The 27,721-nt window shown below is 34.9% G+C and overlaps 3 protein-coding genes across 4 annotated transcripts in view; 2 read left to right on the top strand and 1 right to left on the bottom strand.

The window, feature by feature from the left end:
* Positions 1–1,265: 1,265 nt before the first annotated feature.
* Positions 1,266–7,318, top strand: LOC128167231 (WD repeat-containing protein 70-like). The gene is made up of 16 exons (XM_052832823.1): positions 1,266–1,534; positions 1,838–1,918; positions 2,052–2,356; positions 2,512–2,571; positions 3,304–3,437; positions 3,576–3,729; positions 3,959–4,035; positions 4,475–4,655; positions 4,848–4,947; positions 5,400–5,484; positions 5,618–5,753; positions 5,893–5,993; positions 6,186–6,265; positions 6,382–6,498; positions 6,600–6,768; positions 6,930–7,318. The coding sequence occupies exons 1-16, from the start codon at positions 1,513–1,515 to the stop codon at positions 7,015–7,017; spliced, it is 1,890 nt and encodes a 629-aa protein (XP_052688783.1). The 5' UTR covers positions 1,266–1,512; the 3' UTR covers positions 7,018–7,318.
* Positions 7,319–7,709: 391 nt separating this feature from the next.
* Positions 7,710–12,928, bottom strand: LOC128167232 (alpha-1,3/1,6-mannosyltransferase ALG2-like). Of its 2 annotated transcripts, none has more exons than XM_052832825.1 (4): positions 12,908–12,928; positions 8,937–9,442; positions 8,648–8,845; positions 7,710–8,543 (listed from the first exon to the last, which is right to left on the bottom strand). In XM_052832825.1, the coding sequence occupies exons 2-4, from the start codon at positions 9,430–9,432 to the stop codon at positions 7,957–7,959; spliced, it is 1,281 nt and encodes a 426-aa protein (XP_052688785.1). In that variant the 5' UTR covers positions 9,433–9,442; positions 12,908–12,928; the 3' UTR covers positions 7,710–7,956. The 2 variants fall into 2 exon arrangements, with proteins under 2 accessions (XP_052688785.1, XP_052688784.1); XM_052832824.1 differs by lacking the exon at positions 12,908–12,928 and adding an exon at positions 9,602–9,720.
* A 9,804-nt stretch (positions 12,929–22,732) lies between these two features.
* LOC128165887 (cAMP-dependent protein kinase catalytic subunit 1) overlaps positions 22,733–27,721 on the top strand; it is a 28,621-nt gene continuing 23,632 nt past the window's right edge. The window contains exon 1 of the mRNA XM_052830821.1: positions 22,733–22,846. The gene's annotated coding sequence lies outside the window, so the exon portion shown is untranslated. The remainder of the gene's footprint in view (positions 22,847–27,721) is intronic.

The following is a 27,721-nucleotide window of genomic DNA, read 5'->3' as shown; positions in this document are numbered from 1 at the left end:
AAGGGCTCAACACTATATATTAATATCATTTCATTTCAATAGAATCGAATACCATTTAATTTGTATAAACTGTGTTCTCTTCTTATTATAACTTATATAGATATAAATAAGGTTACAATTAAATTTAAAATATTGATTTATTATTATTCCTTGGCATATTGATCAAAGAGCGTGTGGGTGACGGAGTTAGGTTCATAAGTTACTATGATCACGTGTAATATACCGTTGTATTCAGTGGAGTTATTCGATGAATAGAAACCTTTTTTTGTTGATAATTTTGTGAATTACTAGTATACTAGCAATTGAAAAAAATTACAGAGAAGCGTGCGATTTTTTTCTGCTCAAGAAGTTTGGGAACTGGGGGGTGATTTCAAAAGAAATGCACTAGTTTAATTAATTGAGTAAAATTTCATATATTATATAAATTGAGATGCAAAAATATATATCCTGGCTTTACCGGTTTATAGTGTAAAATTTTTGTCACTAATTAAAATATTTGCTTCCATTTTTTTCTGACCATTATTAATATCATCAGATAAATGAGTTCCCCTTCAATTGGTTTGAAATCATTAAAATTCAGGAAGCGATTAAACTTTCTTTGGATCAGGCATGATCAGAAATGGTTTACCATATTTCATCATTTTTTAAAGGGACTTGGACACGATTTAAGCTCAAATTTTTAGAAATTTATTTTTTCATATTTAATGCCTAAAATGGTCAATATGGGTGTTTTTAATGCTTTGTCAAAATTTGAAAGTCAAATATCGAGTTACATGCGAGTTACAGATGTAAAAATTCTTTGTTTTGTAAACAAAGCGCGAGACTTGTTATTGTTTACATATGTGTTAGGCCTATATTGATATAAGTTTCAATCTAATGTTACTTTTTGTTGTTGATAAAATTATTTATGAGCACATTGAATAAGTTTATCTTGTTTCCACAAGTTATTTTGTCAAAGAAATTGTAATTTCTTTACTTTAACATTATTTGTAAACAAATATGAGACTCGAGTTTTGTTTACATAACAACGATTTCTTTCCTCTGTATCTTGCTTGTAGTGTAACATGACTTCTAACATTCAAAGGGTAAATCGTTCAAAATACACAAGAAAGCTATTTTATACATACAAATCAAAAATGAAATTTTCATCTGAAATCGTGCGTAAGTCCCTTTAAAAGACATATCATTTAATTACAAACACAACTGTTTGAATGCGAATATTTTAAGATTGAATTATCTGAGAATGTTTACTTCCGGTAAAACGAAGTTGGACGTTTCTTAAGCATTGTATTCTGCGAATGGTTTTCTGATAAACAAAACTCTTCATATAGTAAAAATAGTTCTAGAACAGAGTTTCCATTAGTGTTTATATGTATTTATTTACTCTACATATTGAAAGGAAAAGTGCATCGTAGCGGAAAAGAAAGTATAGGAATTGATTTCAGAGGAAATTCGAAATCGTGTATAATTTACCACTTGGAATCACCCTGCATCAAGTTGTTGGTGCTAGAAATGGCGGAAATGAATAATGATGGTAAAGTTTGCCTTCCTAATCATTAAAATAAACTAAAGAGGTATTTGCAAGTCTTACGTGCAACAACGTCTATGAAGTATAACCAGAGACATAAATATGTCTCTGGTATAACATAAGCAATAAGTTTGCCTTATATAGTAAAATGATTTTTTAAATGATCTGTCTTTATACAAAACATAATGCAAAACTATATTAATACTTTATTTGATTGGAGAAAATGAACGTTGCTTTTTAATATTAAGCCTTAAGATATGTCATAATTAAAAGTAAGAGGATTATTTTTTATTTATCAATATTCTATAGCCTCAAAAAAGAAAGCCCGTACATTTGATTTTATGGAAATGTTTAAGGAGGCAAAGCAAACAGCCCTGGAACGCAGTCAAGGTATATAGTAGAGTCTAATAGTTTTATCTTTTACACTTTTTTTAAAAATGCTGATAATTCTTTCGTAAACTAGCAGAATGTGATTTTATACTTGATTAATTATTAATGTTTAATAACAATATAATGTTCACAGGTAAATTTGAAGATGATAAGAACAGTGCCATTGCCACGGAAGGTGATGTCATAGGCCCCTCTCCTTCTGTTTCACAAAAATCCTCAAAGACTGGAGATGATTTGGGACCTTCAAAACCTCAGAAGTCTAATGAAGTGGAAAGTGATGATGAAGAGGATATGATAGGACCTCCTCTTCCGCCTGGTTTGACTAAAGGCTCAAAAACATCAGAAGAGGAGGTGGAGATAGGACCCCCTTTACCCCCAAGTACATCAGCATCAAAAGGTTCAGATGATGAAGATGATGAAGAGGACGAACCAGAGGAGGTATGTATAGTTACAAGGTTGATTAAATTTCGTATGCATGTCTGAATGAAAATGTTGAAAAATCTATTTATTTTTTTTTCATTTTTTAAGAATTAAATCTAGTGAAGGTAATATAAAGCCTTCACAATAATTATTGTGTCATGGTTATTTTTCAGAGCTTAGATAAGAAAATTCCTTCTTCTCATGAGATATCTCTAGATCACGGCTCCAAAGCAGTAAGAAGAAGTTTAGTTATTCTTTGTGAAGCTCTATTAATCTATGGTGTGAACCAAATGGTTGTGACTATAAAAAAAAGGATGCTTATGGCATTTTTATCAAAACATGAATAACATCACGGACAATGTAATGCATATGTAACCAAACGTCACAGTTTTTCTGTTGAATTAGTTTAATGAAAAAAAAATACTATACCTAGAAATGGTGTATAGGGCCATCCTTAAAAAAATGTGTGATTGGAATTGTCTCCTGGAGGTTTCTAGACTCGGAGGGAGGGAGGGGATTTTTTTTTTCAAACTTGAAGTTTAGCATATTAAAAACAGGTAAAAAATAAAAAGTTCCATGTAAAAAAATGTCTTCATTTTTTGCTAATAAAATATTATTAGTGGGGGGGGGGGGGGGGGTAGGTTTTTTCAATGAGACGGGAGGCATTTCTAAACCAACCATAATTTTATTTTGGCCAAGCCATAAAATTGTAGATTTCATATTTTTAGATTTTTTGAATTTGATTATGTAAATCAAAATGTGCAAAAATATCATGAGCACTCTTTTCTCATGGGGGCAATCAAATAACAAACATACATTTACTAGTATTTATAGTGAAAATGAGCGCACCATTTCATTCAGTATTAGATATTTTTCATTTAAGTTTTTTTGCACTTCACTGTACATGTATTGAGAAACAAAGGCTATATAAACCAGTTTAAGTACAATATCAATTTATAATGTAGGTATCTGCATTAGCCTTGGATCCCGCAGGGGCACGGCTTGTCACAGGAGGGCATGATTTCATTGTCAAATTCTGGGATTTTGCTGGAATGGATCAGAGTTTACAGTCATTTAGAAACATTAAACCATGTGAAAGGTACCGAGTATCTGTCCTCTTGTAACGAAAATAAGATATTCACAAGAAAAAAAAATGTTTTTATGATATTTCATATGCAGTTTAGACTAATGCATGTTGCTTAAGAATAATATTTAAAGGAATTTTTTCTTTCATTAGCCACCATTTGAACCAACTGCAGTATAGTGCTACAGGTGAAATGATACTGATAGTGGCAGCTAATTCACGGGCCAAAGTAGTGGACCGTGATGGTTTTGAAAAGCTAGAATGTGCCAAGGGAGACCCGTATATTGTGGACATGGCTAGTACAAAAGTAAGCAAACGATTGTTTTAAAATTTTCATTGATTTAAAAAGCTACCGATATTCATTTTGCCACGATTAGTCAGAAAGCATTTGTCAATTTTTTTAATCACTCTTTTGCCAATGAGAATTACAGTATATCCTATTTGTATAAGGCAGGCTGCACTGATGACATTCAAAGTTAGTTTCAAGCCATTTTAAGTTAATTAAATTAATTGTTACCGGTAATTTACTGTATTAGGGACATACAGCCATGTTAAATGGAGGAAGCTGGAATCCCAAAGTCCGAGAAGAGTTCATGACCTGTTCTAATGATGGGTAGGTATTCCACACAGATTAAATATGACAGCCAATCAATTTTAAGAGGAATGATTTTTCCCTTCTGAATTAAGGTATATCTGCTGAAATATATCCCTTTCTTTTAGGTGATTCAATGTACCATTCTCTATTTATGAATATGTTAGTGAGATGCATGTAATGTTATGGTAAAGCATATGTTTATCATGAGTATATTTAGTCCAAAGCTTGATTATTCACCTGTGATTAACAAAAATCCTAACAGGATGCAGAGAAATTGTTTGACTGTACAGAGTACAAATGCGCTAAGTAATACGCTTGAATAAACTGTAGTAGTTTTCTCATAAATTTTAAACATACCGGTATAACTTTTCTCCTTAAAGGTCATTTGTTTTAATTGCAATTATAACTATTTCAAAATGTGAAACACTCAATGCATATATTTTTATAATCATTGTAGCACAGTGAGACTGTGGGACGTCAACGCCGAAGGGAAAAAGCACAAAAACTGCATCAAGCCTAAATCTCAGCAGGGGAGGAAACTCGTCCCCACTGCCTGTGCCTACAGTAATGATGGCCGCTGGGTGGCAGCTGCTTGTCAGGATGGCTCAATCCAAATGTGGGATCATAACAAAAACTTTGTAAGATTGCTTTGTTCTACATATACAGTAACACAATTTGTGTGAGACATGCAAAAGAAAGGGCTAAAATATTATTTAAAAAACCATATTTAATATCTGCATGTGTCTTGAACTGTATCTTCAAAAGTAAGAAACAAGATGTCATGTAGAGTACTTATATACTGGATGGTAATTATAACTTAATATTTACAGGTGAATGTGGCTATGATTAATAGAGGATGTCACATGAATGGCACGGACACTTCCTGTTTATGCTTCTCTTATGATGGACAATGCCTTGCATCAAGAGGAGGTCAGATTCATTTCAAACTGCAGAACTAAAAAACTAAATGGAAAAAGGCTGAATTAAGTCATTCTAAGCAGACAATAGATCTATCATTTCCATAGTACAAATAGTAAAGGCAATACAGGTTAAATTATTGATCCCTGTAAGGCTGTTAACAATTTTTCCTCCTGGGCTTTCCTTATCAAATTTTGACCAGTTTCCAGATCTGACTGTCTGTAATCTATTGGAACCACTGGACCATATTCAACCAAACTTGCTACAAAGCATTTTTTGGTAAAGGGTTTTCAAATACATGTATGTCCAAATGAAGGGTCACTTTTAAGGTCATCATATTTCTACCATAAATTGAATATAAGCTACATGTATGCTTTTGTAACTTGTTGGGCTCCTGTTTTCTTCAAACATTTCTGTATGCTTTATAAATCTAATGGATTTCTCAAAAGCAAGTATACTTACAGGTGATGATACACTAAAATTGTGGGATATGAGAAATTTCAAGAAACCCCTTAAGGTGCGAGAAAACCTTATCAGTTATTACACCGTGTAAGTAACTTTTCTTTAAAGACTGTTCTGTTTAAAACTGGGTATGAGCTTCACAAACCATTATTATAAGAAACACAAGCTCACATTACAAATATGTGCATACATGTGTATATCTGTTTTGTATGTGTTACAGAACTGACTGCATCTTTAGTCCTAATGACAGAATGGTGCTAACAGGAACCTCTGTGAAAAAAGAAGGTGATGGGAAACTTCTCTTCCTGGATAGGGAGTCATTAGACACAGTGTCAGAAATCACAGTGGCTGAATCAGTAAGTCCTCTGCAATCTGTAAAAGGAAAACTGCAAATATCTGAATAATTTAAAGTTTTTTTTTTTACTGAAAATAAAAAGCAGATAATATTACAAGTGTAGTGCACATGTCTAATTTTTGGATTGTTTCCCTTGACAGAGTGTGGTGCGATGTATATGGCATCCGAAACTGAACCAGATTGTGATTGGTTGTAGTGACGGCAAGGCTCGATTGTTTTATGATCCAGAAAAAAGCCACAGGTAACGTCACCGCACTATCATTTTGCATCGCATTCACATTTTATAACTCAGTCTAATTAAAATAAGCAGCTCTACAATGTGTTATACATTTTGCTTTATATTGTTTAGGAGCAAGTCAGATTTTGATTAGATGTTTATAACTTAATGTATACAGGATTTTATTGACTAATGCGTGCAAAATGACCTATTTAGGGGAGCCATGCTCTGTATGGTTAAACAGCCCAGAAAATCTAAACAGGTGCTTGCTCTGGCATCTCAGCAGATCATCACACGTAAGTTTCTTACCATAATACAAATGTAATACAGCAGCTTTATTTTATTTTCTTCTTCCAAAACCAAAGTCTTGGGACTCTTACAATATAAATAAAATCCCATTATGTCATTACAGCTTATGCCCTACCAATGTTCAAAGAAACTAAGTCTACAAGTACCAAGAAATTTGAGGAGAAAGTCAGGAAGGATCCTATAAGATCAAAGAGGCCAGATTTACCCATTACTGGGCCAGGTATGAATTCAAGACCTAATTCTTAGTGTAATGCTGATAAAAAAAACAACTTGTTATAACATATCTGTACACAGTTGTTGTAATAAAACATATCTATTCAGGTGAGGGTGGACGACTGGGAGTGAAGGGGGCTACCCTGGCTCAGTATGTGGCCCAGAGCCTGGTCAAAAGAAAACCCGACAAGTATGAAAACGATCCCAGGGCCGCTATCCTAAGACACGCCAAGGAAGCAGCAGAAAACCCTTTCTGGATTGACCCTGCTTACAAGAAGTAAGTTGATAAATGGCTCCAATTATGCCATTAAGATCTTATCAAAGAAACAAAAACAACTTGCAGCTATACAGATGTTTATGCATGTACTGTAGTCGGAACAGATTTCAGATACTGTGTAGTTTACTGGATTGCACACAGCTTTATCTTGATTATTTCAGGACACAACCACATAAACTCTTCCAAGAAGAAGAGAAAAAAGAAGAGGAAGATACTGATGAACCAGTGTGGAAGAAACAAAAAATATGATTATAATTTAATCACAAATCTCGAGATAGTGGCTGCTGGTCGGTCACTAACAGCAGTGGTTTTCCTCCCTGTTGGCGGAAGAGAGACAAGGTCATTTATTAGCCAGTTGAGCGATTAGTCAACATTATGCAGTCCTTGTTTGGAACAGGTTGTACCAGACAGTTGATATGTAAACAAGTGATGCTGAGCCAAATTTGAACCATTTTGATGAAATCTAATCAGAATTGTCATCATGTTGTATACTGTATACATGCTAGGTATTTTATTAAACAATGAATTGCAAATTAAAAAAATACTGGTATCATATTTTATTCTCTTGTAAAAAGACATTATAGTATCTATAGGTTACTGCGAACCCTGTGCAGCTGTACATATGAATTTTTTTTGTATAATATCAGGATTCAAGCCAAAATGCTGCAGTTTAAGACACCCTCCCCCTAACCCAACAAAAGAATCAGTAACTTTTGAAATCTGTGAATTATTTAAAGTTGGTCACATTTCTAAAGATCAAACATAATTATATGTGTAAATTTTGCATTTCATGGTACAATTACAGTTTACCGTAGACAGTCAATTTGTAAAAGAATCAAATTACAGTATACATTCATTTAATGGTAATCATTATTGATGGTCTATATAAATATTGCACATTTTCTGCTATCATTAAACCTGAATCATTAACATTAAAAGTGTTCTGTTGCACATTTTAATATCTTCTAACATATTACAGTACAAGTAAAATTAAGACTAAATACACATTTACATGTATTTTAGCATCAATTCTGCAAACATTCTTTGGAAATAACAATTATTTAACAATACATAATTGTATATCTGAATAACAATTTACTTCAATCTATACATTTTGAGCACAACTGTGTTCAACAATTTGATGATGACAAACCAAATAAGACATACCTGTCTTTTGACATTCATTGATTAAAACCAAGGTAAATATATAACAATTATGAGAAAAACAAGTGATATAATTGTCAAGATCCAAATAGGGGAAATGTTATGAGATTTGTCTTGTGCAAGATTTTCCACAATGTCACAAAGCTGTTCAGTAAATTGTTTGAATGAGAATTTTTGGATCACTCTCTGTTTACCTGCTTCTCCCAACTTTTTATGCAAATTTTCATCCTCCACAAATTTGCTCATAGCCTCAGAAAATTTATCTGGTGCCGGATCACACAAGTATCCAGTGGCGCCATCAGCAACTGTCTCCAGAGGTCCCCCACTATTAGCAGCTATAACTGGGCACTGCAGGTACATGGCCTCAATGGGAACAATCCCGAAATGTTCATTCTCAGGTGTGTACAACAAGCAGGTGGCGCTTGACAATAAGGATCGCTTCTGTGCATCAGAGAAGGACCTCAGAAAAGTCACATGATCTGTGAGGCTAAGATGGTCCACAAGGTCCTTTAACTCTTTGTAATACTCTCTGTTTTCTGTCACTCTCTCGTCATACCCACCAGCAATTATGAGGTGAACCTTGGAAATCCCATGTTTTTCCACCAATAGTTCTGGAAATTGGAATTCATTTTGCAGTTATTGTGTATTTGTTTAATACTTAACATTTCAAACACTTTACTAAAGAAAATGTTCAATAATAACTTCATAAGCTTACCAAAAGCCATTACGGCAAGAGAAATGTTTTTCTTCCTTTCATATCTATTGATGGAAAGGAATAAGAATGGTTTTTGTGGAAGCTTTTCTACAAACTCCTTGTCAACTGCTTTGTTTAAAGCGTCAAAATCAGGAATGGGATATAATACAGCAGGTTGTACATGGCCTAGTGACTTGAAAGTTTCTTTGAATATTCCAGCTGAAATCGTAAATGTATTAATAGTTAGGGTTGAAAATACAGTAAAGAATAGTCTTGATAAATGTATAGATAACAGCTGTCAATATTTTACCTGTAAAATGACTATTAACCAGAACTTTGTGGGCCATTCCAGTTGTGTACTCCTCGAGTTTATCAATAGGTTTTCTGTAAAGTGTTTTGAGAAAACTTTTTCTAGTTGTTAGTAGCATATCCGGAAAATGGCAATAAAATAATACCCTTGCAGATGAAAGTAACAGCACTGGTATGCATGCTGAGATCTGGTCACAGAAAACAACATCGTGTTGCATAGAGGGAGATACTACTACATAGAATGCAGCATATATCATTCGTATATAAGCACACAGTGCATAAAATCTACCAAAGACTTTACGTGGCAACCAGTCTCCAACACATGTTACTTTTAATGTTCCATCTTTTGTCTCCTGAAAGCAGTGAGAAGGGTCGTGGTGAGCAGTTACAAACTGCACTTCATGGTTCTTAGATTTCAATGCCAGAGCGGCATCAATGACTGCCCTCTCGGCGCCCCCGATTCCTAGGTCAGGGTGAAGAAACAATACACGAACCATGCCTATAGATCTACAACGAGACAATTACGATGTCAAACAGCTGTATGAGTGTAAGTAGAAATACCTATGGCTTTTATCTTCTTTTTCTTAAATGTCTGCGGTTGAACTTTCCCATTGCACGGTTTCTCCATGCATTGATTATTGATAATAAATGATTGTTGACGAGTACCTCAACTTTTATTACGCCAGTTAGCACTATGAGACTATCCGTAATTTCCAACACGTAGTATTCGCTAAAATGAAAGTAATGTTTTTTCCTCCTGACACAGAAGAGCACGCTAAATAGAGTAGTGCGCCCTTACCATGCTTACGGTACCTTAACATTGACCATGTTTACGTAACAGAAATAATCAACAGACTATATCAATAATTTCGTAAAAAAGTATCAATATCACTTAAGCAATTAAGTAAAATTATATATATATTTGCTACTGATCCAGGATCTTTCATGCGGATTCATGATGTTCTACTACTTCCGAGACCAGCCCCAACCTTTTTTTCAGACAACGATATTTAAAAAAACAAAAAAAAAAAACAAACAAACAAATAAAACACACACACATAATCAACCCTTAACTATATTCCCACCCCTTGGCAAAATCCTTGCACATGATTTTTTTTTCTTTGGATTGGTAGCTTGCACGGATCCATGATTTTTTTTTTCCGAGGAGGGGGGTTCCACGGAACATCTATGTCGCCGGGGGGGGGGGGGTTCCAAGGCCTATTTTCGATACTTTTACTATTGAAATATAAGCATTTATCTATTTGATGTATTTTACAAACATTAAGGGACCGTGTTTGAGACAGTTAATAAATTTAGAACTAATTAAGATAGGTAATTTGAAAAATTATATTTGATTCTGTAACACTGAGCCAAAATAAAAAAAACCCACCAGGGTTTATGATATATATGATGTCAAAACAATTGCCCGTCTGTTTCCCCCTGCATTTTTAAGGGGTTGGTTGGGGGAGGGGGGGGGGGGGTCAGAGAATGGTATTGAAATCGGGGGGGGGGGGGGGGGGTTCCGAAAAGGGCGCGGTGTTTGGGATATGGACCTCGCCCCGCCACAAAAAAAAAGAAAAGAAAAAAAGAAAAAAGTAATATCTTTGCTGTAGGGGGTCGTTTTAAACAAATCATGATCATTTATTTACCGTTATTTTTTTTATATGGTTTTGAAATAGAAATATATGTTGTGTATATGGCCTAAAAGAGGAGAGTCAACTCCCGGTGGGTCTTAATCGATGAAGGGATTGGAAGGGGCACCTATGATACATTTCTTCAAATTAGCAAAATGATAGAGATATTCACTTTGATGTTTATGAATGGAGACGTGTTTTTGTGGGTCGTTGTGATCAACGATCGAGATAGTCTCAAAACTACAAGTTCATATGGCGTCCGGATCGTGCCATTTGGTAAATGCTCAACAGTGCTTTGGGAAAAGCCAAATATACGCCGCCGCGCGGTCACACATCAAGACGTCACGCTAAAAAGATATCTTTTTATGATACGTTGTCGCGCTAACGAAAGTTAACAGAACATGCCATTGCGCTAACACGTTGTCTCGCTGACATTACTTCGCACAACATTCCTTTGCGCTAACACAACTTTGCATAACACAACATCACGCTAATGTAACTTTGCACAATGAATGAGCCGTCGCGTAAACGCAACTTCATATACCGGGAACTGGCTATCACGCTGTCACACAATCCGCCGTCACACTTACACATATATACACACTACACGCCGTCACACAAATTAAAACACCATCGCGCTAACACATCGACATTGGGACAGCGCGACTTTGCGAAGGTGCAAGTGGGCTCTTCTGATCATCTGTTGTCTGTCTGTTTGTTCTTTCGTCCGACTTTTTGTTTCTCTCAATACACAATTAAAGTTTGTGAGAATACACTACTTGTTAACATACTTTTCACTTGGAACCATTTGTTCAAATTGAACTAAACTTGGTACAAAGCATCCTCATAGGAAGGGAATTCTAAATTGTTAAGATAAACTGACCCCGAGAAGGGGTTCAAAGTTCAACACAGGAATACATGAATATAGGGAAAATCTTTAAAAATCGTCTTCTAAAGAACTTTAAGGTCAGACGACAAGTTCATCAAAAATCTTTTTTGTATCTCCTCGTAATAAAGAGTTCCAATAAAAAATATTAATTTTATAATTACTTTAAAAATGATCAAAATTTACTTGGATTTTGATATTTGTCTAGATGGTCGAGTGGTGAGAACCGTGGCCGCTCACTGCCAAAAGTGTAAAGGTTCTAGACGTCGTAACTTCAAGTCCCCGCCCCGGCGGAGATATTGTTCTAATATAGTGAATTTCGCTGTGCTGTAGTTGTATTTATTTTTATATCAGCAATTCAAGTATATTTTCAAGAAGATTATTATTGCATACTCTAGTATTTTGCAGAAATGCCTGGTTAGGTACCCTAATGTTTTGCAAGAAAGCTTGTCAAAGTACTAGTAAACCATTAACAAATTCCTGGAAAAAGTTATCTGAAATTGAGGAACGTGTCGTCTGACCTTAATGTTAAATTGGTGATACAGTGTATAACCATGCAAGTATCCTCATTTATTGCAGTATATAAATTGTTCAAATCTTGACCCATTGGATCAATACTTGGGGCCCCAGGAGGGGTTCAAAATTTAACAGAGGGAATATATGTATATAGGCTAGAATCATCAAATATTACTAGTTGATGCATTGTAGAACATAAAGACTGACCACAAAACATGTCACTGTGACCTACTTTTTGTATTTGCAGATTTTCATTCCGAATTGTATAACATGTATTTCTTGGGAACGTTGAAGGTTAAGATCAACAAACGTTGTCAAATTACGCTTCTTAGGGTATCAAAGTGACCTACTTTTGGTGTTTTATAGTGATTCATAGTCATGCTAATGTCTTAGATATATTGACATATATCCTAGAACCATCAATCTTTTTTAGTTGGCGTACTAGTATCTTACAACTTCAGTACAAAACAAGTGTACCCAAACGTAGTTCAAAGACACCTACTTTTAGCCTTTTCGATCATTTTTCATCGAGCATTTTTTCATCTTTGACACGTTGAGGGCTTGAATACTAAAATTGGCCAGTTTGTGCAGCATCTTAGAACTCTAAAAGTAAGTTTCCATTATCTACATTTTACATTTTGTTTTATGAATTCCTAACTCTGGAAATGCAAGCATTTTCAAATGAAATTTTCTTTACAATTTTCAGCAAGAGATACAATATTAACTGCTGTTCAGGTGAGCGATTTTGCCCATGGGCCTTCTGTGCTTATGTACATTGACATTATGTTCATTTTTTCGGTGGAATAAGAGAGACAATCCCTTGTCTCGCACGTACGTTATCTTGCACCCCCTTAATCCAATGCCGACATGGTGATCAGAGTAAATCGGATCCGTTTACCAGTGTATATTTAAAAAAAAAATGACATAAAAACTTACTCACAATATGTCCTACTGAGAATATATAGAATTGAGAAAAAAATCTTTTATTCGGTTTCTTGACATCCTAGACTTTAGCATCAAAGTGACGATGGATCTCCCATTGTTTTTCTACACGAGCGGTTTCAGATTCAACATGGCAATGTTAGGTCCAAAGAATGATTGACTGAGGATGCTACTGGCGATATCACTCGAATAAAGCGGTCATTATTCAGGGACCGTCAAGTACTGGAGCACTTAAGTGTATGATATGAGACCAATTACCGAAGTAGACCAGACCTTAATTATATCGTATGAAACAGCGAACGGAAACCTTTTCTAACCCAGGGCACTAACAAGCAGCCAAATGACTTTATTTATTCGTTAAAGGGGGATTTAGACAAAACTTCCAAACAGTGCTATATTGATGGCTGTATTCATTTATAATAACCAAGAACCACACTGCCTGATCGATGCAATTTTAGCTCAATAGTATGTTGGTTACGTTATATGCTTATATCTCAAGAAGCTTAACAAAACATTTATCTAATTATTAGAATCTCAAGTAATGGTATAGTTGCTGCTACATAATGAAACGTCTTTATGATCAGTTAAAAAGGTAATTCAACCGATTTCCTGTTTGCTTCGAATCATTGAAAACGAGAGTTTCAAATGCAGTCAGCTTTATCTCGAATGAAAAATACAAGATATTTAACAAATCTATAAATTTATGAATATAAATTGTCATTCATAATGCAAGCTTCCGAATGACACTTATGAGTTGGATATCTTGTCCGACTAATTGGGTGAATCAACATCGTAATGAGCCAATGTATATAATAATGTATATACCTTATTCTGTATGTTATTTGTGAATGTGACGAGGTTAATCAATTGATAATTTAACGTTAAATTAAGCTAAACGGGTAGTTCAAAATCGAAATTTTACAGAAATGACTTCGCATTCTTTTTTAGGCGCTCATCTCAATTTGGATCTAAGCTTTGTTGTCTGATCCGCACAAAAATTATGACGGAAATAAATCCTAGCTTCTATAATTGTAGCTTGGAACAGACTAGGGATTTATTAACCACTATTAAAAATGTCGTTGCTTTAAATAAAAAGTGAAAAATAATAACTATAGCAATTTCTCCCCCTGTTACATTTCCCGCAGAATAATTGATAGCAAAAAGTCATTGCTTTCAACTTTTCTTGTATTAAAGTTTTCAGGCCATAAAACCTCCCTGCTATAAAAAAAAAATCCAATAAAATAGGAGCAAGAGTTCCCTGTGAACGGAAACACGGAACAAGTATTAAAGTCGATGCTTAAATCATGTACCCCCTCGGCCAACCTATTTTTGGGAAGGAGGAAATAAAGATGCAGCTATCGCCTTTAAAACAATTTGAAAACGGCATCAAATACGGAATATACACCTCCGCACAATGGCGTGAGATGCAGCAGTTCTTAATTTGACAGTCCTGCTATACAGACCCTTTTAAGCCACGCTTAGAAATCAATAGTAATCCCTGCACCATCTGTGCATTAAGTGCAACTGCAGTGTCTCGGTGCAATTTGCGTGTTGACGATAACAAACCGAGATTTTGCCAGAGTACATGTACATGCATATGACTTTCCTGCTGAATGAAAAGACCGACTGTTACGTACTTTTTATTTATAAATAAGCTCACGCCTTGTTTTACCGTTACCAGAAACGCGAAAAACGCTGTTAAAGTGCCCTTCTGAACATGAATTGGGCCTGTAGCAACTTTTTGATATTGAATTACAACACAAACAACAATACACTAAGGGTTACGTAATTCTGTGCAATTAACCTCTATATCAAGATGGTTTCAAATAACCCATCATGCCTTAGGATTTAGAAGTTCAAAAATGTCCTTCAAATTAACTTTAGGTAAAAAAAAAATAGAAGGTAATTTTACTTTGAAATAAATTGCGTCTCATCGAAAGACTTATATCGAGAAGCCAAAGATGGCAACGAGAAGCTTCTAGTCGGCGCCCTCGGCCGTCGGTCCTCAAACACTGAAATGCATACTTGTTTATCATACCAGAAGTTGCTGTACTGTCTCATTGAAATATCGCGGTGTGTAATGTCACAATAAAGATCCCCAACATAGATCGAAATCTGAGGGTTTCCCCCTAGAAATGGCGACGTTTCGATTTGAATGTAATATCAAGTAGGATAGTAGTATCATGCATTGCTTTTAAGTTTTTGTTGTCGCCGATGTTTTATTTGTTTCTTATTACTGACTTTCGATTATAAATTAAGGAACTATTTTTTCTGATTTCTTTGGCCACTTCTATTCGTAGTTCTTGGAAACGTATCGCCAGAGCAAGAAGGGTCAGTTTTCGAACATCGATCGCGAGAGATAAAAGTTGCCAAACCCCGTCAAAATTCCATCCCTGGAAAACCCCACTTGTTTGAAGTTTCCTCAAGAATATTTTTTTTATTCTTGAGAGACTGCGTTCTTGTTAAGGATTGGAAGTTTTGCAAAACTGCTTAATATTGCACTGAATTTCGAAAATTGTCACACGGCTGGATGTATATTTTGATTTTTGAGTGATATGAATTTTCTGTCGCAGTGAGAACTTTTATCAGGCATGTTATAGCGTACATGAAACTGAAAACATTCATTTTGATGTTCCTGCTGCAACGCTCATATGATAAGTTCTCTCTGTTTTTAAGGACCTTGTGAAGTGCTTTTTTCGGCTTTGTCGTTATTTGAGTTATAGAACCATTTTAATACAAGACCTTGGCCTTTCAGTTGGACGTAGCTATCTATTTCTTGCGTCAAAACAAGTTAAAATGACGCGGTTTCAAGCGAAATATGCACCGATTGCGTAGTCTTAGCTCAAGAGCCAGACAAATCTTGTTGATTTCAAAGAGCCATGGCTGAGTGGCTAGCAATGAAATAGACAGGCCTACGTCACATTGCTGTTTGACACGACTACCCAAAGTCCAAGCTCTTGTTAAAATCGTTCTACTCTCAGTGGGCTCAGCCATGCCTCTAATCAGTCTAGTACTTACCATATTTTAACACAGCTCAAACATTCATCTTGTAAACTTAATTAGGCCATAGTAAAAATACAGAGTTTAGACTAATTCTACTAAACACAGGCATTACTGTTCTAAAAATGATTTTTTGAAGATTTTGGTACACATACATCAGTATTTATGTGTCTCGAATGTTTAATTGCGTTTTAATCAAACAATAAAAAATCCATAGCAAAAATACTTGTGTTTTATATCATTTTTATAGACATCAATTCAAAGATCGCAAAATATGAATATGTGCCTAATTTGGAATCAAATCGCAAAAATGTGAATCTCAGAAATAACCAATTGTACAATATACATGTATATCATATGCTAAGTATACATCGCTGAGATTAAAGTTTGAAAAAAGAATATATATTAGATTTTATGCTAGTATATGATAGTCTTTATAGATTTTGAAAGATTTCTTAAGCGTCATACTATATGCGCGCATTTGCCGCTTAATTCACTCGTCTTCTTTTTAAATTAATAATCTAGTAACGCGTTATATAAAATTACTTATTCATAATTTTTTTTTCAATTTTAAAATCCAATCACACATGCAAAGAGTTTCTTGTTGGCACGTAAAAGCAAGATACCGTCATATCCAGGCACGTAGCATCATAGCTGCAGGTCTGTAGCTCCCGGTCTGAAAAAATTCGGATGGACGATAGTAAAAAACTGCAATTTACTGCGCACCAAAAAATGCTAGTTTTGGACTGATCAACCTTAATTTTACACGAATTCTGTGGAAAAAAATTATTACCATTAAATTATTCAGTCAATTTACTACTGATATCAGTACTTTACTTGCCTCAAACTTTGAATTCTCTAAACACGCTGACCGATCTCGGAAATTGAAGAATGTTAAATTCACGACGTGAACGAGAGTCGCCATTTTTACATGTAAACAAACTACATTTCTTCACTTGATGGTGTTTAAGGTGGCTCACTACACCTTGAAATATTTTCTCAAACCAGCAGAAAATTACTTGATTGTGATAGATATCACAATGGATAAGAAGTATTTAGGTCAAATAGGCAAAAAATATGCAATATTGGATGAAAAATTACATTTTCAAAAATTTAGTTAAGTAAACATGAACAAAAGCTCCAGACGGAATCGAACTTATGATCTGCGGTTCAGAACCCAATACTTTAACCACTGACCTACGACGATATTCAACCATGTCGAAGGATATAAACAGTTTAACAAAACATTTAAATCGCCATCTTGTGACGTAGTGTCTTAAAAAGTATAAGTCCAGGTGTAGTGAGGTACCTTAAAAGAATATCAGAGGCAAGTAAAGTGTTCACATCTGTAGTAAAATGTCCGAGAATTTTTTTGGAATTAAATATTTGTATAGAATGTGTTCGGAAACAAGGCTAATCAATCCAAATTTAGCGCATTTTTTGTGCGCCGTAAATTGAAGATTTTTACAATGGGAGGCACTGTAGCTCCAAGGTCGTCCATCCGAATTTTCTTCAGACCCCCCCCCCCCCCCCACGGATTAGGATTTTCAGGATTTTGGAAAGTAACCTTTTCCCATTTTTTTCATGAGTCTGCCCCCCCCCCTTTCAAAAACGATGCTACGTGCCTGATATCATTCAGAAGATTAAAAAACAAGTAAAATTTTCTTTATTTTGTTTGACGTCAAATTAGATTTTATCCCGGAGACATCGTGACGCTGGGAACGTTCCCTGGAATAAGACTTATTAAGCTCTGTGTCCCCCATGACGCACTCTATCCGGACCAAGGACCGTTAATCCGACAACTTCGACCAAGAAACTTCAGAGAGTAGGAGACGATCGTTCCGAAATGTAGTGTAGTCGGGAAAATCCCACGGGACAGTATCTTGATAGACTGTTGCACCTTATTATGCACATCAAAGCTCTTGGAAAAGGTCGTCCAGCATTGATAACGTTATTTACAGCTGTATCACAGGCGATATATAAAATGCAGACATGGTTCAGACGCAGTTTCTGTATGGTGGTGATTTCTCTCTCTCTCTCTCTTTTTTATCTGCATATACATCAAGTATGGTATCGAGCTAGCTTCAGCTGGAGCGGCAACTTTGTAAGCATTTGATTTAACATGCCATGCTTAGAGAAAAATTTCCACCAGCTTTTTTGCTGTTTTTGTAAAAAACAAAAACAAAAACAAAAACAAAACAAAACAAAAACAAATAAAAACAAAAACAACCAAAAAAAACTGGAAAAAAATGATGGATTCGACCTTCATGGCCTTTTCCTTTCAATTTTGAGCTTTTTTTCCAGCAGAAAGGAAACGGTGCATGAGTTTAAAAGATTAAAAATGGACATGATTTATTAACATTTATGTTACGATACATTGTGTGAATTACGAGATTCAGTCGATAGCAGATCACTCTTGTTCCCGACTGTGAACTGAACTAGCCGTTCCAAGAATTTATAACACTGCAATGTTTATGCACCATGAAGTGAGCTGTGATATCCCAGCCGCTAATAGCTCTCCATTGATCCAATAGATCTTTTGGCGGGGCCTTGGCAAATTTTTATCTGTATATTTTTATTTGCAAGATGCACAGAATTGTTTTTCAAAGAATATGAATAAATATATGCATGTTCTTTATTACCCATAGGAATAAGCGCTATGGTGATTCTATTGGATGATATTGCGTTCCAATTGTCCCGTGTATACAAGCTGTGTTCTGAGTCCTTATTAAATTCATTCTTTGGTATTATCCCCTCTTCAAAAGATGATTCTGTCTCGAATCCTATTGATTCGCACAATGTTAAAGTGAAAGCCGGCGGTATAATTTCATTCAAAGACACCAGAAGTCTCCCAAGAAACAAGACCCAGAAAAGTCTTTCCTCCGATAATATCATCGCTTTTTATTTCGGTATATGGTTTTGCCAGCGTTAGACCGCTGCTTCGAAGAGATTATGTTTGCTAATACACTTTGTAGCATCGATCACGAGAGGTTCCGACTAAAAAGAATCCAGTACAGTCGAAGAATCATTCAATACACAGCTCATAAAACCCTCTTACCAACCAGTGCCGTGGTCCCCCTGAGTAAGTAACGGCATTTGACATGCTTTGTAGCGACAAATTCCTGACGGTTAACGCGCTTGCCGAGCCGGGAGATTTCTAGTAGCTGATAGATAGGATTTTTCCTCGTCATAATTGTGCTCTCTCGGGGAGATGCTCATACAATCGAGTAGGACGTCTTGTTAGAATCAACGACCACTGACGTTAATACGTTCCACCGTCAGTTAAACATTACAGGATCATTATTCTCAGCTCTCTGGATAAACGAAGGAAGCGTCTTTTTTTTAAGGTAAGGATATAAATTGAAAGTTTTTAATTATCCTCAGTTATATTTTTGCAGTAGAATAATTGAATTTTATGCCATATAGTTACTTACTGTAACTATAGGTGTAGACTTCGAATTCGGATAAGTTAACCGAGATTTCATTTGATATTGATAAAATTTACCATTGTCAGGAAATCGTGAAGAAAAAAAAAATAACAATGTATTCATACGTACATAATGACGCAATTTTCTTCTCACAATCGATGGTCTACTATGGGTAAATTAGGTCCCTTTTCAAATCGTTAACAATCGCATTGATCTTAAACACCGAACCAAGATTCTATAGACTCAGAAACTAACAAATGCACGAAAATAGTAGCCGTGAAAGAATTGATTATTCGTTTAGCTATAATATATTCGGTAAACTTAACTTTGAATGGAATTGAAGAGTCTTTAATTTAATAAAACACCTTTGTATGAAAGTGAAAAAAGCAATGTTTGTCAGAAAGAGCTAAATATACATATGAAAGTGAAAAAAGCACCAACATGAGCTAAATATAATTATAATTAATAAATACGTCGATTTTTTGGCAAATTAGCGTCAGTTTCATAGATTATAATGATTTTAAATGAAGTCTGACTAAAATAGAAGGGTTTTATTTAGCCGAACAGATCTGAATTGCTGCATTTTTTTTTATTCGGGGGGGGGGGGGGGGATGCTGCGCGTTGATCTCCTCTCATTACATCCTCATCTGTGATCTGAGGTCTCCCTGTTAGGAACGGAGTAATGTAGCTTCTCTGACAAGAGGGGCGCCAAGAATGTATCATAAGCCTCTCTTGGTTAAGCTAATGGGTCATTAGTATGTAACATTGTTATTCTTTAACCATGCCCTCATTACCAAGCAATCAGGAATATCAGGATGAGGTGAATTGGGGGTTGTTTTTTTTTATTACGATATTACTTCGGATACTGAATGACTAGATACTCAATTTTGCTTGCCTCGCTTGCGGTGATGGTTTATCTCACAAATATTTATGCATTGCGTAAAGGATAATAAACCCAGTATATGTAGAAATCGTCGGCTTTCTGCGAGTCTGACCCTTCTTTTTTAATAAAAGAACTGCGGGAAATATTTCTCTTTAATATAATTTCCGTTCTTGTCCGGATATTGGCGTCTTCCTCGTCTCCGTTTCTATTTTCGGTCAGCCCTCTGCAGCTTTTGTTAAACTTAATAAGGCGAATTTGAGGCTTAATTTAGGAGATAGAGGCTTTTGGACACTACGGTGAATGATATCCGGATTACAACACAATTATTTACAGTTCCTTGGATCGCCTCATGGTACCGGAGATGTGGCGTTGTTATTATAGGGCCTATACTTTGTTCCTCATATCGGATAGTTTATTTGATTCCCGGCAGTAAATCAGGGTGGGGTCTTCAAGAGAAAGGACTAAAATTGGCAAAATATTTTAATTGCTCCATAAAAAAGCCTTCAGTTTGCAATATTTTGGTACCATATCCATAGTCAATTCATGTGCAAAAACGATTTGTGTATTTTATAAAAAAAAAAACCAACTAAATTGACCGATCGTCCATTGATTTTATGTAACCTTGTACGAGATAATAGTGTTGACTGTGAGATATATAGATAGACCTGCATAAACCGACACCTGCGTAATCAGATTCACCATCTATTTGGAAGTCGCAGATTATGCATAATCTGATAACCCTTCCACCTTGACGAAATTACATTTTCTAGCATTATGTTTTGAATTGGGTCACTGTGCAACCCCTCCCAAAAAGTATTAGAAGTAAGCTTTGATATTTATATTGAAAGCAAATCCACCTCAACACCCTTGCTTATGTGCAAACTGCTAAAATTGAGATCTATTTGTACAAATATGACAATACTTATCTACATAGTATTGTTTATATACTAATATTTACATTCTACTGTGTTTTTCCATTAAATTCCGTGATGTTTAAATGCCTCTAAATGCAACACCTATTCACTGCGTATGAATTTACGAGTAATTTACATAAGTAGTTCTCAAACAGTGATTCCTATGTTATCTGTTAAAAATGCATTGCATGAATGTTGTCAAAACACCATGTTTTATAATTATTCAACAACAAAATTGTTAAAAACAACATTTCAAGAGTTATTTATCATGGATTATATTTTCATGCTCGTCGATCACATCTCAACGGTCTATGTGAAAACCAGTTTGAACCGGTTTTGCAAAACAGCTGTTCTTGCTGTTACTTACTCACTCCCTCCGTGATCTGCACTTTATATCGATTTATTTAAGTAAACAATTGATTTCTTCAGTAAGGGAATGTAAATATAAGCATTAAATGATTTATTTTTGACGTCGTCGTGTCAATAACTGCCGTCAGGTGAGCAAACAAATTATCATAACGCGCTAACGCGCGTTATTCAATTTGTCTGCTCACCTGACGGCAGTTATTGACACGACGACGTCAAAAATAAATCATTCAATGCTATAGTATACTTCCATGGGGAATGTTTTCCTTCATCATCGTTGCTAATTACATGTAGCTGTTTTATTGGGAAGGCTTGGGTATGTCGTACTACATTTTCACGATGTATTGGCTTTATTTAGTCTATGAAACGACAATTATTGATATCCACCAATATACTATCTGATAAACTGTTACCAGTAAGAGAATTTCAAAAAGTGCAAAATCATCGTTATTCCCATGTAAAGAAAACACATTGATACTTTGTAGAACTACAGAGTAATTGAAAATATATTAATACACGATTTTAAGTCAAATTAATATGTGCCTCGCTGCAAGAAGATTTGATGGAACGCCTCTTCACAATCCCTTTCTCAATGCGCTTTATTATGTGGTGCCCTTTCTTTAGTCAATGAATTATTTGTCACGATCTTGGTTTGTGTGAAAATATATGGCAGGATCAGATGTGAGACAAGCAGTTCAAAATACAACCTAGTAGGACAACATTTGTTTTCGTTTCTTAAACAATATCTTGTACACTGTACACAGGCTTGGGACTCGTTTTGACGTCATAGGCAGACGACCGTCGTTAGTAATTCGGAACACGTCTGGGGTGATTCTGTTGGTGTAAAAGAGTTAGCATAGTGTCACACGGCGCTGTAGAGATGACCATATTGATGTTCTTTCTGTCCCATTAATTAACAGATTTACTGACTGCTTCTCGCGCGGTTTACGTGTGGAGCAAGAGTTGTCATTGAAAATCGAGCGCGGGAAGCAGGCCGTGGAAATTCCCCATTGATCCAGGAAAGTGACAGGCCTCTATCTGGTCTCCGGACGATAACTTGTTATTAGTATTGATATATGTAAACCTATTATCAATTACATTTGAAAATAAGTTGTTTACCACCATATGAAGAAAAGACCCACTCCGTGCTATTATAGTCATTCCTGGATGTTGCTGATTAGTCTGTGTTAAGACTTTGTATATATAACTACTGGGGACTTTTTTCCAGGGATTATTTTTAAAAGTCTACACGGATTACTTGAAAAGGATATTGCTGAACTGATCCAGGAATTTTAACAACCCCGACATGGTGAATGACAGTACCTGATTTTTTTTTTAACAAGTGAGTATCTTTAAGAAGATAAAGACTCTAGATCAAGAGATCAGTGACCTGGGGTAAGTCATCTTGTCCTTAATATCACCCGTATGTTGGCGTTCAAGTCAAAACTGTGAAAAAATAACAGCCACCAATGCATGTGTACGCATGTAATGTCTCAAAGCGAGAGAAACCGTAGGCTTGGCAATTGAATATATAACTGTTTATTAACACATCATTCTCAAATTATCGTATCGAGTTTTGATACAGAACACGTAATGGGATATCTGGATGTGTTGACAACTTGTAAATAATTCAATATTAGCCGTCAACTACTTTGCTGCTATTTTGTCAATCTCCACAAGGCAGAATCAGAGGCGATCGCGGTAAGTTTCTGGGCTTGGTTTTCTTTCTGTACGGGTATGATTTATCTAACTTTAAGAAGGCTAGATTGTCGTGGCCATTTTTATACCGTATTGATCTCCTTTAGAAGAAAATCTAGATGTATGAAATTTTTTTTTTACAAGCTTAAACTTAAGAGCTAAATTGTATGGAATTTTTCTTTACAAAATGATAGTTGATAACAAATTATATCTTAAAATTTAAGGGAAATCTGACGAGCATTTTGTTGACCACCTGGACTTTCGACAATTAGTAGTGCTTTGATTTCATTTACAGTGGTCTATTTGGGGGGGGGTGATAATTATTAATATTCAATAACAATTCTATGTCAGTTGCCCATACCAAATGTCGTTTGTAGATATATATTTATTTATATGTTACTGCAAATTGATTATAGTTACGTAAAGAGGCCAGTTTTTAGCCAAAGAACGCTGAGAAATTTTTAAGCGTGAAAAATGAAAAAATATCTTATAAATATGGTAACTTGAAATTTTAATTATTTGCATTATTCTTTCAATATTCACAGACATTCCTTGTCCTTTTATTGCTATACAGCCTATATAACAGAGTCACATTATGTAAAGATCAGATTACGATAAAGATAAGATTGACATTTTTCAACCAATTCAGTTGATTTTGAAAGTTCCACTTAAAATTATAGAGCGATTCCTACATAATAATTATTAGCATAGCATAAGTGACTAAAAAAAATGGTTCACATCGTTATTTCATACGAGATCTAAAAAAAAAAACCATACACATCGGCGGATAACTTTGAAGGACAATTTTGTATTTTTCTTGATCATCTTCGATTTTTTTCCAGAGGCCCCCCCTCCCCCTTTTTTGATATTGGATAAAATCAGCACACGTTACTTACATTAAGATGCAATAAACTGATCTCGGCATTCAATATGTCACATTTGGCGTTTTGAAAAGATGGAAATTTACCCATAATCACGCTTTTATCTGCTCTGTTTATGTGAGTATTTTTCCCTCAGTCAGAATGTTCAAAGGTGACAAGTGTTTGCAGATGGACCCCGGAAGTACGCTAGTTCTGCAACATTGGACAATGTTTAAGTTTGATTTCAAGTTCAATGCGAACAGACGATCATTAGTTATTCTAGTTTTCCTAAAACTGTTGCCTACTCATTTGTTATTTTATGTTATATTATGTTATATTATATACCGGTTTTATATATATAAGAGTATACCCGTTTATAGAAAATCTGTGATCTGTACATCCCGAGTTCGAATCCTGCAGGGGCTTTTGCTGTTACTTACTGAAATCATTAGATATTAATTTTTTATCCCCAAACTGCAAATTTTTCGCTTATTTGACATATATACAGTTTGTTTATCTTTTTATCTTTTATTATCAAATAATGTCCTGTTAATTTAAGTGATTTTTTTAGGTGTGTTATTCCACCTTAAATTAGTTAATACTCATATTGTATATTTTATTTGATAAAATAAAACTGGTATATATCAGGAAGAACACGGCATACTTGTAAGGCAATTGCATAATACATTTACCACCTGGCATATATTTATGTAAAATGTGGCATCAATAGAGTTAATAATGGTATAGAGACGTTTCTTTTAAAGTCGATAAATCACGCTTATATGACAACAGATTATTGTGTATCTAGTTATCTTGATTAAATTAGATTAAAAGAGAGGGGGGGGGGGGGGGTTCACGACTTATCGACTTTTACTTTCACAATTCTATTAAGTGCGTTAAGGGTGGAGTACCAAGTAAACAGTCTGAAAGTTTCACATCTCAGAATTGTTAGTTGAGAACCAACTATGTATCAGATAAGGTAGTGTCATCAGTGCTTAAACCAGCATGGAACATGCTGCATGGTGTAAAGTGTTTTTCATAATATATGTACACGTATATATATCTAATCGATCTTTAAGCAGTGTTGATAAACTATCCCAATAGTCTCATTTAAACGTACAGTTTTTCTTAAAATATAATGTTTCAACCAATATGAACTTGTAAATTAGGTGATTTTCACACAATTGTTTACAACTGTACCTATTATACATATATGCACATTTCTTATCAAAAGTGAAGAATCATATTTCTATCGAATTTAACTTTTTAAGTTAAAATGAGACACTTAATATCACCATGGTAAAGTTAATCATTTTTGTATACTTATAAAAACATGTGACCACCTTTTAAAATGTTCAATAATGCAGTATTTGGTCATAAAGGCTTTTATCATGAAAATTGTTTTAAAAAAAAGAAATCGGTAAAATCAACCGGTTTTGAAATCAAGACTGTCTTACTGTTCTTTGACAAAATACTAGTAACTTGTGGAAACAAGTTAAACTCATTTAATGAGTTCACAAATAATTTAATCAGCAACAAAAAGCAACATTATATTGAAACTTATACCAATACAACAAATATGCAAACAATAACAGGAATCGAGCTTTGTTTACAAAACACAAAATTCTTACCTCCGTAACTCGCTTGTGACTCTATATTTGACTTTCAAATTTTGACAAAGCATTAAAAACATTCATACTGACCATTCTAGACATTAAAAATGAAAAAAATATATTTTGAAAAATAAATTTGAGCTCAGACCGTGCCTAAGTCCCTTTAATCATCTGAATTACTTGCCTAACAACATGAATAATAATAGAAGATAAAAAAGAAACTTATAAAAATGGTTCATTTAGAACCATTTAACAGGTGCTTGGACTTTGGGTAGTTGTGTTAAATAAATAGTGCCTGTTTGGAAGGGTAACAGTTGAAATTGACATCCCGAGGAAACCATTGTCAACCGACGCGAAGCGGAGGTTGACAATGGTTTTCGAGGGGTGTCAATTTCAACTGTTATCCTCCCAAACAGGCACTATTTATTTTATTATACTGAATGGCTTAATTTTAGAGACTTTTTAAAATGCTTTTTATATAGAAATAACGTGAATTCCAAGCGAACCGTACGCGCATAATTTACGCGCATGTAACAATTCGTTGTGTTACCCGTTGCTAAGTGTGTTGCTAACGCTGAGGGTAATAGAACGGATTATCAACTGCGTCTACACCAATCAGATTTCAGTATTTAACATGAAACTATAATAATGTGACATACATGTGGGTCTGTCAATTTTATTGCTGGCGAATCAGCCATGGCTCGTTGAAATCAACAGGATTTGTCTGGCTTTTGAGCTATAAGACTACGCAATCTGTGCATACATTTCACTTGAAACCAGCGTCATTTTTTAACTTACTTTGATGCAAGAAAAGGAGAGTTACATCCTACCAAAAGTCCAAGGTCTTGTTAAAGTGGTTTTAATTGTAACGTATATTTCGAGAGAAAGTGCGCCAACAAAAGTCGATTCTTGGTATTTTTGCCTCATGGAAAATGAACGTTGATATAATTTTAAGGAAAAACATTAGATAATGTAAATGTATACATGGGACTTATATGTACTAACACTATCGGAAAAATCTGAAGGTTTTGGAAATTTGCGCATGTAAGGAATTGCATCAAATGTTTATTTTGAAAGCCGCGCGGGTCTATAATCAAATTCCGTTTGTGGAAAGAATTGCGATGTATGTTGATTTTCGTGACTTGAAAGCCAGTCAGACCATAAAAACGTCTTGCTACATAATTATAATGTGTTTTATCCAACAAAACTTAATTACACCAGAATGGGTGACAATTCTTGGAACTGAAATATGCAAACGAAATGTGTAGTACATACCGGTATATTCAAAAAGAGTGATGCATTAGCATCAAAGTCTCATAAACCTAAGATATATCACACCAAATAAAGCAGTTCTTTAATGAGCAGATAACAAAAGGGTTGTAAAACTACAAAGAAACACAAAATTGACTGGATACCCAGATTATTTCGATGAAAGTTTTGCCGAAATTAGATCACGTGATCATGGCGAGAAGAATTCCGCCTGAACACCCGTTTTTGTCAATCTGTTGATTGTCATTTGACAATCGTTAGACACTTACATATGGTGTCTGTGCATATCTGAGGGAGCCGGGCACAGTTGCTTTCCATTTTGACGGGTTTCTGCCCAATCGGTTTTTAGAACGCAGTTCGCAGTTCGCAATTGAATAGTGAACTGCGTTCGTTCTAGAACGCAGTTCGCAATTCAAAATTTAGAATTCATATTTGGGGCCCGAAATTTTCAGGGACATCTAGAGAAACTCGTCGTATACTAATACTATGATGTAATTATTATATTCTTAAAGCCGTTATGACAGTGTTTATCGTTTTTATGGTAACACTTTTTATTTCATCTCGCTGATCTTAAATTTTAAAAAGCAAATAAAATATGTATATCATACTAAAGTCAATATTTGGTTCCTTTCTGTGGCATTTGAGTAAAATATAGACAGCACTTGCATAGCGACATAATTTAACCCACCAATCAGCTAGTATATGCAATTTATAGAAAAGTTTTATTACATGCAGTTTCTGTTGTATTCTATCTGTCTCTCAGTATAATATGGCGGT

Source organism: Crassostrea angulata, chromosome 10 (genome assembly GCF_025612915.1).
Source record: "Crassostrea angulata isolate pt1a10 chromosome 10, ASM2561291v2, whole genome shotgun sequence".
Classification (NCBI taxonomy): Eukaryota; Metazoa; Mollusca; class Bivalvia; order Ostreida; family Ostreidae; genus Magallana; species Magallana angulata.
This window is presented reverse-complemented; position numbering and strand designations above follow the sequence as displayed.